The 17,295-nt window shown below is 41.3% G+C and overlaps 1 protein-coding gene across 1 annotated transcript in view; it reads right to left on the bottom strand.

Annotated features, from left to right (window-relative positions):
- The window catches only part of LOC122554210 (dihydropyrimidine dehydrogenase [NADP(+)]-like), a 735,384-nt gene that overhangs the window by 29,763 nt on the left and 688,326 nt on the right, over positions 1 to 17,295 (bottom strand). Inside the window, exon 21 of the mRNA XM_043698867.1 lies at positions 6,796 to 6,939. Within this exon, the coding sequence (XP_043554802.1) occupies positions 6,796 to 6,939 (144 nt within the window). The remainder of the gene's footprint in view (positions 1 to 6,795; positions 6,940 to 17,295) is intronic.

Genomic DNA, 17,295 nt, shown 5'->3' on the forward strand with positions numbered 1-17,295 from the left:
ACGAGGAAAGGCTGAGGGCCTTGAGGCTGTTCTCATTAGAGAGAAGAAGGTTGAGAGGTGATTTAATAGAGACATACAAGATAATCAGAGGGTTAGATAGGGTGGATAGGGAGAGCCTTTTTCCAAGTATTGGAATGGTAAACACGAGGGGACACAATGTTAAAGTGAGGGGAGATAGGTATAAGACAGATGTCAGAGTTAGTTTCTTTACTCAGAGAGTAGTAAGGGTATGGAATGCTTTGCCTGCAATGGTAGTAGATTCGTCAAGTTTAAGTGCATTTAAGTCGTCATTGGACAGGCATATGGACGTACATGGAATAGTGTAGGTGGGATGTGCTTCAGATTAGTATGACAGGGTGGCGCAACATCGAGGGCTGAAGGGCCTGTATTGCGCTGTAATGTTCTATGTTCTATGTACTGGGAGAGACCTTGAGGTTTCTGAGACTGGCATGAAACAGACTGATATGCTAGAACAGGTTGATGTTAGAAAGGAGGATGTGCTGAAAATTCTGAAAAACATGAGGATAGATAAGTCTCCTGGGCCAGATGGGATATACCAGTGTTTTTACAGGAAGCAAGAGAAAAGATCGCTGCACCTTTGGTGATGATCTTTGCGTTCTCACTGTTCACTGGAGTAGTGCCAGATGATTGGAGGGTGGTAAATGTTATTTCCTTGTTCAAGGAAGGCAATAGGGATAACCCTGGGAATTACAGACCAATCAGTCTTACGTCGGTGGTGGGCAAGTTATTGGAGAGGATTATTGGAGAGGATTCTGAGAGACAGAATTTCTGATTATTTGGAAAAGCATAGCTTGATTAGGGATAGTCAGCATGGTTTTGTGAGGGACAGGTCTTATTGAATTCATTGAGGATATGACAAAACACATTGATGAAGGTATATCAATGGATGTGGTGTATAAGGATTTTAGCATGGGGTTTGATAAGGTTCCCCATTATAGGCTCATTCAGAAAGTAAGGAGCATGTGACACAGGTAAATCTGGCTTTCCAGATACAGAATTGGCTGGCTCATAGACGACAGAGGTTAGTAGCAGATGGAAAGTTTTCAGCCTGGAGCTCAGTGACCAGTGGTGTTCTGCAGGGGTTTGTTCTGGGACCTCTGCTCCTTGTGATTTTTATAAATGACTAGGACGAGGATGTGGAAGGGTGGGTTAGTAAGTTTGCCAATTACACGTACATTGGTGGAGTTGTGGATAGAGTGGAGGTTAGTTTTAGGTTGCAATACGACATTGCAATAGGACGGATGGAGTTCAGTCTGGAAAAGTGTGAAGTGTATGTAAAGGGACGGCTGGAAAATGGGAAGCTTTCAGAAATTAGATAACAAGAGTCCAGAGAAAGCATAAACCTGATAGGGTGAAAAGAAAGGCTGGTAGGTATAGGGAATGCTGGATGAAACTGAAATTGAGGTTTTGGTTAAGAAAGAGAAGGAAACATATGTCAGGTATAGACAGGATAGATTGAGTGAATCCTTAGAAGGCAGTAGAAGTATACTTGAGAGAAATCAGGAGGGCAAAAAGGGGGCATGAGATAGCTTTGGCAAATAGAATTAAGGAGAATCCAAAGGTGTTTTACAAATACATTAGGACAAAACGGTAACGAGGGAGAGAATAGGGCCCCTCAAAGATCAGCAAGGCAGCCTATGTGTGGAGCCGCAGAAAATGGGGGAGACACTAATCGAGTATTTTGCATCACTATTTGCTGTGGAAAGGACATGGAAGATTTAGATATAAGGAAATAGATGATGACATCTTGAAAAATGTCCATATTATAGAGGAGGAAGTGCTGGATGTCTTGGAACGTATAAAAGTGGATAAACCCCCAGGACCTGATCAGGTGTGCCATAGAGTCATAGAGATGTACAGCATGGAAACAGACCCTTCGGTCCAACCCATCCATGCCAACCGGAAATCCCAACCCAATCTAGTCCCACCTGCCAGCACTCAGCCCATATCCCTCCAAATCCTTCCTATTCATATACCCATCCAAATGCCTCTTAAATGTTGCAATTGTACCAGCCTCCACCACATCCTCTGGCAGCTCATTCCATACATGTACCACCCTCTGAATCAAAAGGTTGCCCCGTATATCGTTCCCCTCTCACCCTAAACCGATGTCCTCTAGTTCTGGACTCCCCAACCCCAGGGGAAAGACTTTGCATATTTATCCTATCCATGTCCCTCATAATTTTGTAAACCTCTATAAGGTCACCCCGTTGTTGGAGTACATGTATTTGGAAAGGCAAGGACTGATTAGGGATAGTCAACATGACTTTGTGCATGGGAAATCATGTCTAACAAGCTTGATTGATTTTTTGAAAAAGTAACAAAGAGGATTAACGAGTGCAGAACGGTGGACGTGATCTATATGGAATTCAGTAAGGCATTCGACAAGGTTCCCCATGGTAGATTGGTGAGCAAGGTTAGATCTCATGGAATACAAGGGAACTAGCCATTTGGATACAGAACTGGCTCAAAGGTAGAAGACAGAGGGTGGTGGTGGAGGGTTGTTTTTCAGACTGGAGGCCTGTGACCAGTGGAGTGTCGCAAAGATTGGTGCTGTGTCCACTACTTGTCATCATTTATATAAATTATTTGGATGTGAGCATAAGAGGTACAGTTAGTAACTTTGCAGATGACACCAAAATTGGCTGTGTAGTGGACAGCAAAGAAGGTTATCTCAGATTACAACGGGATCTTGATCAGATGGACCAATGGGCAGAGAAGTGGCAGATGGAATTTAATTTAGACAAATGTTGGGTGCTGCATTTTGGGAAAGGATATCTTAGCAGGATTTATACACTTAATTGTAAGGTCCTGGGGAGTTTTGCCAAACAAAGAGACCTTGGAGTGCAGGTTTTTAGCTCCTTGAAAGTGGAGTCGCAGGTAGATAGGATAGTGAAGAAGGCGTTTGGTATGCTTTCCTTTACTGGTCAGAGTACTGAGTACAGGACTTGGGAGGTCATGTTGCGGCTATACAGGACATTGGTTAGGCCACTGTTGGAATATTGTGTGCAATTCTGGTCACCTTCCTATCAGAAAGATGTTGTGAAACTTGAAAGGGTCCAGAAAAGATTTACAAGGATGTTGCAGGGTTGGAGGATTTGAGCTATAGGGAGAGGCTGAACAGGCTGGGGCTGTTTTCCCCGGAGTGTCGGAGGATGAAGGGTATCCTTATAGAGGTTTACAAAATCATGAGGGGCATGGATAGGGTAAATCAACAAAGTCTTTTCCCTGGGTTGGGGGAGTCCAGAACTGGAGGGCATAGTTTAAGGCTGAGAGGGGAAAGATATAAAAGAGATGTAAGTGGCAACTTTTTCACGCAGAGGGTGGTATGTTTATGAAATGAGCTGCCAGAAGATGTGGTGGAGGCTGGTACAATTGCAGCATTTAAGAGGCATTTGGATGGGTGTATGAATAGGAAGGGTTCGAAGGGAAATGGGCCAGGTGCTGACAGGTGGGACTAGATTGGGTTGGGATATCTGGTCATCATGGACAAGTTGGACCGTAGGGTCTGTTCCGTGTTGTATATATCTATGACTCTATGACTGTACGATTCATTTTGGAAGGTTGAATTTAAATGCAGATTACAGGGTTAAAGGCAGGATTCTTGTTAGTGTGGAGGAACAGAGTGATCTTGTAGTCCATGCCCATAGATCCCTCAAAGTTGCCACCCAAATTGATAAGGGTGAAGAAGGGCTTATGCCCGAAACGTCGATTCTTCTGTTCCCTGGATGCTGCCTGACCTGCTGCGCTTTTCCAGCAACACATTTTCAACCCAAATTCATAATGTTGTTAAGAAGGCGTATGGTGTGTTGGCTTTCATTAGCAGGGAGGTTGATTTTCAGAGCCGTGAATTATGCTACAGTTCCATAAAGCCCTGGTTAGACCACATTTGGAATACTGTGTTCAGTGCTGGTTGTCTCATTATAGGAAGGATGTGGAAGCCTTAGAGAGAGTGCTGAGGAGATTTACCAGGATGCTGCCTGGACTGAACAACATACCTTATGTGGAAAGGTTGAGGTAGCTAGGGCTTTTCTCACTGGAGTGACGAAGGATGAGAGGTGACTTGATGGAGGTGTACAACATGATGAGAGGCATTGATAGAGACATTTTCCTCGGGTGGACATGACCATCATGAGGGGGCATAAGTTTAAGGGATTGGAGGAAGGTTTAGGGGAGATGTCAGAGGTAGGTTCTTTACAAAGAGAGTGGTTGGTGGATAGAATGCAGTGTGTTAGTAGAGTCAGATACATAAAGGGTATTTAAGTGACTCTTGGATAGGCATATGCTGTCTACCTTCTTGACCACCTTGTCTACTTTTTCAAGGAGCTATGAACTTGCATCTCAGGGTCCCTCTATATATCAATGCTCCTAGGGTCATGCCTTTGACTGAGATGGGACAGAATGAGTTTTTGAAGATCCCATCAGAGGACCCTTGGTGAGTTGCTCTCGTGCATCTTGTCCATACAGTACATGGCGGCCACAGTGTGCCAGTGATGCATTGAGTGAATATTTAACATGATGGATCAGGGCCAATAAAATGGGCTTCTCTGTCCTGAACAATGCCATATTTATTGAATATTGTTGGAATTGTACTCATCCATGCAAGCAGAGAGTATATCACCACTCTTTTACCTTCTAGTGAAGGGAGGCTTTTTAGACTAAGGAGCTTCTGAATTCTCTTGCCACCAAATTTATGTGACTAGTTCAGTTCAGTTTCTTGCCAAAGGTGACCATCAGGATGTGACAGGTAGAGGAATAGCAAAGGAAATATCATTGATTAACATGGTGAGATGGTCAGATTCTCTTTTGTTGGAGATGATCATTACCTAGCTTGTGTGGCAAGGATGTTACTACTTGTATCTCTGAATGTTATACTTATTGCACTATATTAACTTTAAGGCCATAAGACCATAAGATATCCTCCTCCTCCTCCTCCTGCTCCTCGGATACTACCTGACCTGCTGTGCTTTTCCAGCACCACTCTAATCTAGACTCTGGTTTCCAGCATCTGCAGTCCTTGTTTATACCATCGTTTTGCAATAATGCACTTTCATTAACACAAATTCGCTGTAACACGATTGATAAATTGGGGACTCTGTTCCTGAAGTGCAAACCTTTAAAAAGTATGTTGGCTGTACCATGATTACATCGCCAACACTTTAAGTGCTGTTTCTAAAGTGCGATTTTTCTATAATGTGGGGTTGCACAACAACATAGCCATTGCGTTATTGAAGAACTACTTGTACTTGAAGTCAGGAAGGAAATCTTCTGTTTACATCTGAGACATATCCATTTGGACAACACTCCTCTGCCAAATCCATGTCTGACTGCAGTTTCATTTTGGAGAGCAAATGTAACTCCTGTCATTTTGTTTTCTGTTATCAATTGCTTTCTTATCTCTGTCTCCTCTGTCCTCTTGAATAATCATTAGAATATATTTATGGACTTTGAAAGTGCTAACAAAGCAACTTCTCTTTTTGCTGGCCAGCAACATAAAGAATTGATATTATCAGCCAGCTCTTCAAGCAATTCATTTTTCATCCTTTTGTACTTGCAAATTATAGCCAGATTTCATGTCTCAATTACTTCTCAAGAGTCTTGGATGAATTCTTTCCAAGTTCTTTCCAGATAATTCAATCAAAATCTCCAAACAGAATTATACTTTTAAAACTGTACCAACCAAACTCATAATTGATGTTATCTATGAATGTGACTTGACTATCTTTCATATGATTGACCACACCATCCTTTACCAACATGTCTGCTATGTTTTCCAGATCAGTGGGATTACTGGTCTGACTACAATCAGGATTTTCCACACTTAGGCATTCTTTCTAATCTCCATAATGTACATGCCTCCAAGGATTTAAATAAAAAAGCTCCAACTTCCTCATGGATATGTCTCTCATTCGCAGCCAAGACAAGGAGGTGATTCCACCTCTCCATCTCCTCTCTTGACCACTCCACCCTCTTAGTGTTGTCCAGTTGAGTGTTACTATGGACAAAACCATTGAATTTGCCTCCAACAAACTTTGTACCCTTCTGCCTAATCTACCAGGCTAAACCAGATGGCTGATCATCTTGGTGTCCTATTAAACCCTGGGACATGTTTCTGATTTCTGATCCTCTCCATCTTAAATACTGCTTACACTCACCTCTGTAACAACAGTTGTATCTGTTTGTGCCTTGAACGATATTCAGCAGAAATTCTAATTCGTGCTTCTGTCACTGAATTGCTTAATCCATTGTATTCCTGACCAATCTGTACTTCCATAAACTTCAGATGATCTATAGCTCTGTATTTTGTACCCCAAGTACCATCACGTCCAGCTCACTTATTACGCAAGTCTTCGTGGACCTACACCAATTGCCTGTGATTTCAAATTTAAAATTCTCATACCTGTATTTAAATCCCTATAAGCTCTCACATCACCCTTTCATTGAAATCTCCAGTCATATCTCTCCACACCTCTGCTATAAATTTGTACAACCACCACTTCTTTCACCCTGATGTTGACAGTGATACCTTCAGTCAGCTCAGTTCATCCTTTTAGCACTTTCTTCTTAAACTCCTCTATCTGCCTCTTTTCCTTTTAGATGCTGTGTAAAACCTGGCTCATCCAGCAGACTTTTGGTCATCACCTTCTAACACTTTGTTCTTTGGCTTGCCATTCAATTTTTTTCCATATGTCTCTGTGAAGCATGTTGTGTTTTTGTCTTCCATGTTAAAGGTGTGATTTAGCTGAAGGTTTTAATTATCATTAGTCTTATTACCTGAACCTTTGGAATGGGTTTCTTGACTGTATATGGTTCTTCATCAGCTTCCTGCACCACCTCATTCAGCTCCTTCTGTTTCAGTTTATGTTCTGCTATAATCTTTTTACGTTGTCCCAGGTAAGGGCCGAAACTAGGCAAATGCTGAAAAATAGCCATCAAGAGAAAATGATGTTATTAGTTTTGTTCCATAAGACCCTATACACTTATCCTGATCCTGACAATGAGCATATGTTTATAGCAAAAATGGAGATTGCTGGAAAAATGCAGCAGATCTTGCAGCAACTGTGGAGAGAAATCAGAGTTAGATTTTCGGGTCGAGTGACCCTTCCTCAGAACACGTTTATAACTTTTAATATTAAACAATAATGGAGACTAGAAAATTCAAAAAGCTGCATTTTATTTACCTTGTCTCGGTTTCAACATGCTGCTTTGTTCACTTTGGAGGAGCTGGTGTTGAACTGGGGTGGACGAAGTCAAAAATCACACAACACCACGTTCTAGTCCAACAGCTTTATTTGGAAGCACTGGCTTTTGGAGCACTGCTCCTTTGTCAGGTAGTGAATAAGGCAGGATCATAGGACACAGAATTGGTAGTAAAAGATCAAAGTGTCATACAACTGAAGTGATGTTTTGAATAAACCTACACTGCTGTTAAGTCTTTAATCACTTAGAACACTTCAGTGGTCAAGGACATTTGCCTTCGGATCTTTGGGTGATTGTCCTCCAAGGCGGATTGTGTGATAAGCAACAATGAAGAGTGGCCAAGCAGAGGCTGTTAGCCAAGTTTGGTGCTCTTGAGTATGGCCTCAACCTAGACCTTGGGTCCATGTCACACTACAGGTGACTCCCCCATACTATTCACACACACACACACATTTACATTTGCAGATACATTATACTTTGTTCATAAAATACACCATCTGTAGGCCGTCAGTCCATGTGACATTTAATAAATTCCTACTTTGGAAATAGAACCAATTTGACTCAAGGCTGGGATACAGATTGACACTAAACTTCACATCTTTAATGTATTGTCTCAGCTGAGATGTCACTTTATTTTATAAAACCTTAAGTTATCTCAGGACTGTGACTTGAAATAAGTTCTGAGGTTTACATATTACACAATCGAAACCTGCATTCCCATTCTAAGTGATTAAAGACTTAACAGCACTCTAGGTTTGTTTAATATATCACATCAGTTGTTTGACACTTTGATCTTTTACTTTGAATCCTGTGTCCTACGATCCTGCCCCATGAGCTACCTGATGAAAGAACAGCATTCCGAAAGCTTGTACTTCCAAACAAACCTATTGGACTATAACCTGGTGTTGTGTGATTTTTCACTTTAATGCTATTACTGGAGGTCGGAAAAGGGGATTTAAGACAGGGGCAAAAGAACCGAAATTGCTGCTTTTTCATGGTTCCAAAGGACTCCACCAGAAAGTGAAATTGACAACATTTTTTTCTTGAAAGAGATGCAGTAGATTTCCACTGAGGAGTAATGTCCTGGTCGGAATCAGTTACAGTTAACTCAGTGATGGAGTAGCTACTCTCTGAGACAGAGTATCAATCCGTCCACAATGTGGACTTAGTTTAAATTGTTTCATTAATGATTCAGAATTGCTGCCAGTAGAAGTGGGCAGCCCCAGGGGTAGTCTGAACCAGAGACAAAACATTCAACGCATCACCTACATAAGGCTTTTAAATAATTTAATACGTTAGTGTTATGCTCCCCCAGTATCTCCATCAGCTACACCAGCAACAGGCTGAGAACACTTTAAATTGATTAGTAATAAACTTGAAAACATAACGTGTATATTTTGGTCTTCTTTGTTTGAAAACTAATAGAAACTAATCTTGAAATTTGAGTTAGATAGTTCAGTACAGTACAGATTCACCAACCCCTTTGTCCCCACCACCTATATTCAGAAGATAGTGTGGGTTAGTGATGGGGCTGTAAACAGCATGGATCCAACTCAGGTTCTGGATTAGTGGTGCTGGAAGAGCACAGCAATTCAGGCAGCATCCGAGGAGCTTCGAATTGCTGTGCTCTTCCAGCACCACTAATCCAGAATCTGGTTTCCAGCATCTGCAGTCATTGTTTTTACCTCGTGGATCCAACTCAGACTGCCTTATTTTACTGGGAATTCAGCTTTACACAATATCAAGGCAGTACTAATCAGGGAATGAATTTAATCTAGTCAGCTTTTCTATAGCTCTGCTCATGCTGTAAGTGGAAGTGTTACTGAAAGATTGTGATGACTGGAAGTAAGGCAGAGATTCCCTGTTAATGACAGGAAGCCAGTGATTTGATGTTGTACATTACCAGCAACTTTCTTGTGGTTAATTACTGCAATTCTTCTGTTTTCATCAGGTGTCTTGGTTGCTTGCAGAGATGGTGCTGAGACACACGAGCTGTGACTTTTCAGAGCAGGTCTCACTGTATCTTCCTCTAATCAGGCAGATTAGAGGACAGTTGGTGGGCCTTTCCCTGAAACCAAGACCCTTGGGGGCAGAATTCCCACCTAGTGAGGCCTACTAGGGCAGAGACTTGAGAGGAGGCCCACTTAAGATCTGGATGCTTTCTTTTCCTCTTTGCTCTGTTTCTTTTATTTCTGCTTTCAGTTTTGTATGCAAGATGGTTGTTTTTCTTTTCTAATTCTGGTTTTCTGTACCTAAAATGGTGCCGGAGGATGGTGACTTTGTACACTTTCCACTGTACTCCTGTATCCCTGGACTTGACAGTAAAAGAGAAGGTGCTTGCCTCATGGTACTATAGCTGCACTGTTAATCCAGAGACCCAGATAACATTCTGGGGATCTGGGTTTGAATCCCACTAGGGCAGGTGGTGGAATTTGAGTTCAATAAAATATCTGGAATTAAGAATCTAATGATGGCCATGAATCCATTTATGAATGTCAGAAAAAAACCCATCTTGTTCACTCATATCCTTCAGGGAAGGAAACCGCCATCCATACCTGGTGTGGCCTACACATGACTCCAGACCCATAGCAATGCCGTTGATTCTTAACTGGCCTCTGGGCAATTAGGGATGGTCAATAAATGCTGCCTAGCCAGTGTCACCCGCATCCCGTGAATGAATAAAAAACAAAATCTAATTCTAAAAGAAGCTGGTAGATCTTGCATTTGGCATTGCCACTGAAAAGGCCACAGTTGTCACCTCAACCTCACATTGTGGGACCAAAGATCTCCGGAAAATGCTTTTTGAGAAGGATGGGGGATATCTTCTGGGGCTTGAGGGGGTCTCAGACAAGGGGATCGGAAGCAAAGGCAGATAATTGGCTCTCAGTGACCAGAGGCCATAATCTTAGAATAAGGGGTGTCACACATTTAAGGCAGAGATAAGGAGAATTTTTTTTCTCTTAGAAGGTTACGCATCTGTGGAAGGCTGGGAGGCTGCGTCCTTAAGTACATTCCAGGCTGAGCTGGACAGATTTTTAATCAGGAAGGGAGTCAGGGGTTGTGGGAATCCAGCAGGAAGGCAGAGTTGAGGATGATCACATCAGCCACAATCAAACTGAACAGCAAAGCTGATTTGATGGGCTGAATGGCCTTTTTCTGCTCCTATGTCTTATTATTGTCTAACACCCTACCTCCTGGCAAGTCCCTTGATCATGCTGAGGAAGGATCAATGGACCCAAAACATGAACTCTGATTTCTCTCCACAGATGCTGCCAGACCTGCTGCACTTTTTCAGCAATTTCTATTTTTTGAGCCTTCAGCAGTCCATAATTGACCATTTAAGGGCTTTAATCAGCAATACAGTCAGCAGGTCTAACTTCTCAACTAAACTTAATGCAGGCAGCAGTGGGAAGGCCTGGGTTTCTGTACAGCACCACATAATTCAATAGCCTTCAGGCTTCTGGGACAAGATTCAATCCCCTTTGTTGCTGATAGCAGTGAATCAGAGATTATCATACTTTATTAAAACTGAGTCAGATGTCACATGAACCAGGTTATGAAGAGCTTATGCATGAAACATCGACTCTCCTGCTCCTCGGATGCTGCTTGATCTGCTGCGCTTTTCCAGCACCGCACTTTTCGACTCTGACTCTCCGGCATCTGCAGTCCTCACTTTCCCCTGACACCAGGTTATTGTTCAACAGGTTTATTTAAAATCATAAGCTTTCAGAGCGCTGCTCCTTTGTCAGGTGACGAAGGGGCTTCGCTCCGAAAGTTTGTGATTTTAAATAAAGTTAGAGTCATAGAGTCATACAGATGTACAACATGGAAACAGACCCTTCGGTCAAACCCGACCATGCAGACCAGATATCCCAACCCAATCTAGTCCCACCTGCCAGTACCCGGCCCATATCCCTCCAAACCCTTACTATTCATATACCCATTCAAATGCCTCTTAAATGTTGTAATTGTACCAGCCTCCACCAAATCCTCTGGCAGCTAATTTCATACATGTACCACCCTCTGCGTGAAAAAGTTGCCCCTGAGGTCTCTTTTATATCTTTCCCCTCTCACCCTAAACCTATGCCCTCTAGTTCTGGACTCCCGGACACTAGGGAAAAGACTTTGTCTATTTATCCTATCCATGCCCCTCATAATTTTGTAAACCTCTATAAGGTCACCCCTCAGCCTCCGACGCTCCAGGGAAAACTGCCACAGCCTGTTCAGCCTCTCCCTGTAGTTCAGATCCTCCAACCCTGGCAACATCCTTGTAAATCTTTTCTGAACCCTTTCAAGTTGTTGGACTATAACCCGATGTCATGTGATTTCTGAACTTGTCCACCCAGTCCAACATTTGTATCCCCACATCACGGCGACTATTAAAACTGAGGTGAGGATGCCCCAGGATTACAGTACACAGTGACTAGATCACAGTGTCAAGATTATTTAAATATTGCATACTATTTAGTGGTTTTTATTGATACCTTGGGAATCAAATCCCACAAAATCTATCCATTGTTCTGACATCTTGACACAAATAAAGAGAGTCGACAAGACAGTCTGGGAGAGGAAATAGAAAAATAAGCACTGGATCTTAAAACGAGAACTGGTCAATTCAGGAGTGAAATCAGGAAACAATTTGTTTTGTATGCAGTAGAGGGAATCTAGAAATCTGTCAAGCCCAAAGGAAGTGGAACGTGGTAAAGTTGAAGATTTTAGGATTGAAATGGATATATTTTTGTTAGGTAAGGATGTCAAAAGAGGCTCCTATGACCATCGTTTTCCAAACTTCTCTGGCTACAGGCATCGTATCAAAGGACCAGAGGACTGCTCCTGCACAGTTGTTTAAAAAGGGAAGAGAAATCAACTGAGTCATGATCACAGAATGGTTACAAAACAATCAGTCCACTGTGTCAGCACCACATCTTAAAAAGAGCCATTTCTCTTGTGTTACTCTATAGTCTTTCCCCCTAGTCCTACACATTCTTCCTTTTCAGACAAGAATCGAATTTCCTCCTAACACCTTGACTGAACCTACTTCCACCATATTCTCAGGCAGTGCATTCCGGATTCCAAGCACAGACTGCGTGAAAAGGGATTATCTCATATGCCTTTCTTTTTGCCAATTTCCTTAGTCCTGTGCCACCTTGCTTCTGATCCTTCTACAAATGGGAAATATTTTTCCCTAACTACTTTGTCCGGGCCCCTCAGGATTGCATATATCTCTGTCAAATTTCTTTGCAACCTTCTCTTCACCAATGAAAGCAGTCCCAATGCCTACAATCTCTCCATGTAACTCAATTACAGCCAGCCTTACCTCAGCAGTGGGAAAGTCATTGGGAAAAATCAGAGGCTTTACTCATCATTGAGAAGGGCTCAGATTAATGAAATTCTGTCAGCATGGATTATTCTGGAAAGGTCACATTTCCTTTGTCAACCATGCCTGACATTTTTAAGAGGTAACAAAGAGGATTGATGAGGGGTTTTATGGTTTGATGTTTTCTGTGTCATCCCAACATCCGCCTGTACCTGTGTTTTTGTTTTTGCTGCTGTTTACCTATTATTTTCTATGCTACTTAACTCTGTGATCTGCCTGTATTGCTTGCAAGACAAAGCTTTTCACTGTGCCTCGGTACACGTGACAATAAGGTGAAAGTGAGGACTGCAGATGCTGGAGATCAGAGTCCAGATTACAGTGGTGTTGGAAAAGCACAGCAGGTCAGGCAGCATCTGAGGAGCAGGAAAATCAACATTTCGGGCAGGAGCTCCTGCCCGAAACGTCGATTTGCCTGCTTCTCGGATGCTACCTGACCTGCTGTGCTTTCCTAGCACCACTCTAATCTTGACACATGACAATAAATTCAATTCAATTCAATTCTTGGTGGATTTTGATAAGGTTTTAACAAAGCCCACATTAGAGACTGGCTAGGAAAGTAAAAGCCTTTGTGATCAAAGGAAAATTGCATGTAGGATTCAAAGTTGGCTCAGTGACAGTAAGCACAATGTGATTATTACATTTTTTTAAACAATTGAAAGGTTATTTAGAATGGATGACTGAATATTACGTCATTTGCTTTCCATGGTATTACAACAATGGTTTTGACATTTGACTAAATATGGAGTCATGATTATGAAGTTTGCACCTATTACAAAAATTAACTGTATGATTTACAGTGAGTAAGGATACAGTGAACTGCAGCAAGAGACCAATGATCACTTCAGATGTCTCAAGAAACCCCAACTAAATCCAGACATCTATGAGCTACTGCATTTGACAAGGGTAAACCTAGAAACAAAAGATACAGTAATTGGTGGGATTCTGAAAAGTGTAGAGAGGGATGTTGGAGAGTGCATGCTCACAGAATCTTGGGAAGTAAAAGACGTACATAACGTGGGTAAGAAGGCACACCGGATAGTGCCTGTATTAGCTCAGACAAAGCATGTAAGAATAGTGAAGTTATGCTAAAAGTGTATAAAATATTAGTTAGACTTCAACAAGAGTGCAGTCCTGATCACCATATTATAGGAAGGATCCTGGAGAAAGTATAAAGGCAATTTACCAGAATATTGGTAGGATTGGACAATGTTAACTTTCAGGAAAGAGTCAAAGGATGGGGATTGAGTTCTTTAGAACAGAGGAGGCTGAAGGGAGGTTTAATTGAGGTATATTGAGGAAATTGAGGGTGGTGTGTATATGGAATGAGCTGCCAGAGGAAGTGGTGGAGGCTGGTACAATTACAACCTTTAAAAGGCATCTGGATGGATGTATGACTAGGAAGGGTTGAGAGAGATATGGCCAAGTGCTGGCAAATGACCAGTTGGACCGAAGGGTCTGTTTCTGTGTTGTATATCTCTATGACTCTGTGACTCTATATAAGTCTATGAGGAGTCTAAATACAATGGAGAAGTAGGTCCCATTTCCTTTAGCAAAGAGGTTAATAGTTGGAGTCAGAGATTTAAAATAGCTGACAGAAAGATTGAAAGAGAGTCAAGCGGTACACTTTTTACCCAAAGAATGCTAGTGGCACCTGGAAGGGTAGTGGAGGCAGTAACCCTCATCAAATTTCTAAAAAAGCACTTTATTTGTGGTGTAACATACACACCAATACAGCAAGAACTGAAACTGAATGATAGGCTGATCATTCTTTTTCACCAGCAAGGTCAACATTTTCTGCAACAAGTCTCCTTTTATTTATTCCTTCTTGGGTACTCTGTCATCCCAAATCCACACCTCAGATGCAACGTTATTACTCCCCTGTTGCTAGCTCAGGTCTGACCCCTTTCAAAAAAGCATAATTTTCCCTTTGTCTGCAGACAGTCTGCTGAAGCTGTATAATTTGTCCTTTTTTTTAAGAGAGAGGTGAAGAGCAATCTGTGGTAACGTAAACAGCTTGTGAAGTCTTGGGTTTTTTTAAAAAGCTGGAGCAATAGAAGCAGCCTGGATGGGCGTGACCAGCTTTCATAGACCAAGATTTCTAATTTTTCTTTCGCTTTTACGTTCAGCAAAACCTGCTGGAGTCTTGAAGAAGGAGAAGCTACTTTCTCCCCTCTCTAGGTTACAGCTAGAAGCTGGGGTTTTTCTTCTTACTGCGGACATTGAATGTGAGAAAATCTGATTTCTAAATTTGCCTTTTTGCCAATGAGAGTGTTTATATTGGGGCAGTTAATTAGTAATGGTTACTGTATCTATTATTTTGTTATGTGTTCCAGTTAAGCTATTCTAAATTCTGCTTTCTTTTGTTGTATTTTAACTGTTGTGTTTGAATAAATTATGTTTCACTTAGCATCAAGTAGTTTGACCAGTCAAATTGCATGTGGAACACAGCACTTTACATCTGCCTTTAAATCTGAAAAAGTTAGGATCTAGTCTATCCACTTAAAATATTTTGAGGGAGCCTGGTGTGGTCTGTAATAGCAGTCACTGCTGATTTCATTATATGCATTAACTACCCCATTTTACTCCACCACTGCCTTACCTATCAAGCATACCTTCTGAGGGCTAATCTTGCTAACCCTCACCTGCCCAACTACCTCCTCCTAGTATTGACCATCTGGACACATGCCAATCACATAATTGCCAGCCTGAGTTAAAACTGATTTGCAAGAATCAAAGTGTTTTCTAATATTATTTAAAAGCTTGAGAATGTATCATATGTTAGAGAATATGCAAACTTATTAAACTTATCAATCAGGTCTAGCACAATTTCTAACACGAAGGATGGTTTGTCAGCAAGTTTGCTTGTTTTAAAACACATATAAAAATGCTACAGATGCATTCTTAACTGCTGGCTATTTTCAACCAACCAAAAACAGCTATTTTTTGGCAAATTTAACAATGGTAAAATCACCATATCAATACAAGAGATTTTAAGATTTGAAAACAGAGCACAATACATGTTTGTTGTTGTTTACTTAGAAGAATCAAAGCAGCTTTTGTGACAGATGTGCACGTTCAGATATTGTTGGTTATTTTAGCCAAGCCTATCCCTTGGGTCCCATCACTGATGTATTAGGTCTCACTAGAGGTGCTAAATCCATCCCACCTGTAGATAATGAACATTTTCAGTTAAAAACTCTCTCCAGCTTCTGAAAAGTATTAGGTGCTAGTTAAAGGTCGACACTATAATGAATCATCTGATGCATGTGTACGAACAAAAAACAGGGAAGCCTTCATTGAAGAAAAAAAAGCACTGTGAACATAATTGATTCTCAGCCAACTCTTTACTAATTGAGATGCTCATAAGGTAAAATATTACATTGATGCTACATTAAAATACCATAATGTGCCTGTCAAGAGCATTATCAGCCAAAGGTTTCCATATTAACCATATGCTTAAATGCTTCAAAATTATTTAAATACTTAATTTTAAGATCAGTAAAGAAAGCTTCTGCAAAGTGGGTGTAGCTAGTTTGTAGTATCCTTGCTGTATCAATTTAGATTAGAGAGGTGCTGGAAAAACATTCAGGTGCTGCCTGACCTGCTGTGCTTTTCCAGCACCACTCTAATCTGGACTCTGATTTCCAGCATCTGCAGTACCCACTTCTGCCCTGTATCTATTTAGAAACAATTCCATAATACATTGATACATGAACGTACAAGATGTTGTTATCAGGAAAACTTCAAACTGGACCATGAATGTTTGGCATAGGTAGTCAGATTTTGCACATTACTCGTTATCAGAACATAATATTGTTGACTTAAAGATAAGTGTATATATTAACACACACAACTTATGTAATTTATACCATTAAACAAATAATAAGACTAAAATTATGTTCCCAACCATGCTCTGAGTTCATCTGCCTTACCTGTTAGGCCTCTTGCAATGAAATAAGTGAAGTTTAATTTATCAGTCCTGCTTCGTTCTCTGCTTTGTCCCTGACTAGTTGACTTGCCCCTTATATAGGATTTGCTGAAGAACTAAAATTGTTGATGATATTCAAGAGCTTCGTGACCTTGAATGAGTCCTGTGGACATTACTGTATGTGCTGAAGATGGCTTGTTTTCTGTACTGGCTGTTTGTTACAGTGACTAAGAGAGGGTTTTGTTCTGAGTTGTCGGACTTCACCTCAGACCAGGATCGTGGACGGTGCCAGGAACAAATCTAAGCCTCCAGACCAGCCGTCGACCGAGGGCTACCTGATGGGCAGGATAGCATGAGGCTCATTGCTTTCTTTTACTTCCTTTCTCATCTTTTTTAAAAATTACTTAATAGATGGTCATATTTCAGTCTTCTTTTCCCCTTTCTTTTCCAATTTTCATTATTACTCAAGAAATGTTAATATTTAAACAAATTGCTGTAGTCGGGTCTTCTCTTAACCACATTTAACCGAGTTGAAACAAACTGCTTAGATACACTCTGTGATCCAACACACCCCTTTTTCCAAATGTAAGTCTCAGTCTGGTCTGTTTCCTCCTCTGGGTTCCATTCTCTCCATTCTCCCCACCCCCTCATCTTACTAGTTTAAATCCTCCCAAGCAGCTCTAGCAAATCTCATCAGTATATTAATCCATTTCCAATTCAGGTGCAATCCATCCTCCACTTCTACACCAGATGAGATTTCAATGATCCA

Source organism: Chiloscyllium plagiosum, chromosome 11, assembly GCF_004010195.1.
Source record: "Chiloscyllium plagiosum isolate BGI_BamShark_2017 chromosome 11, ASM401019v2, whole genome shotgun sequence".
Classification (NCBI taxonomy): domain Eukaryota; kingdom Metazoa; phylum Chordata; class Chondrichthyes; order Orectolobiformes; family Hemiscylliidae; genus Chiloscyllium; species Chiloscyllium plagiosum.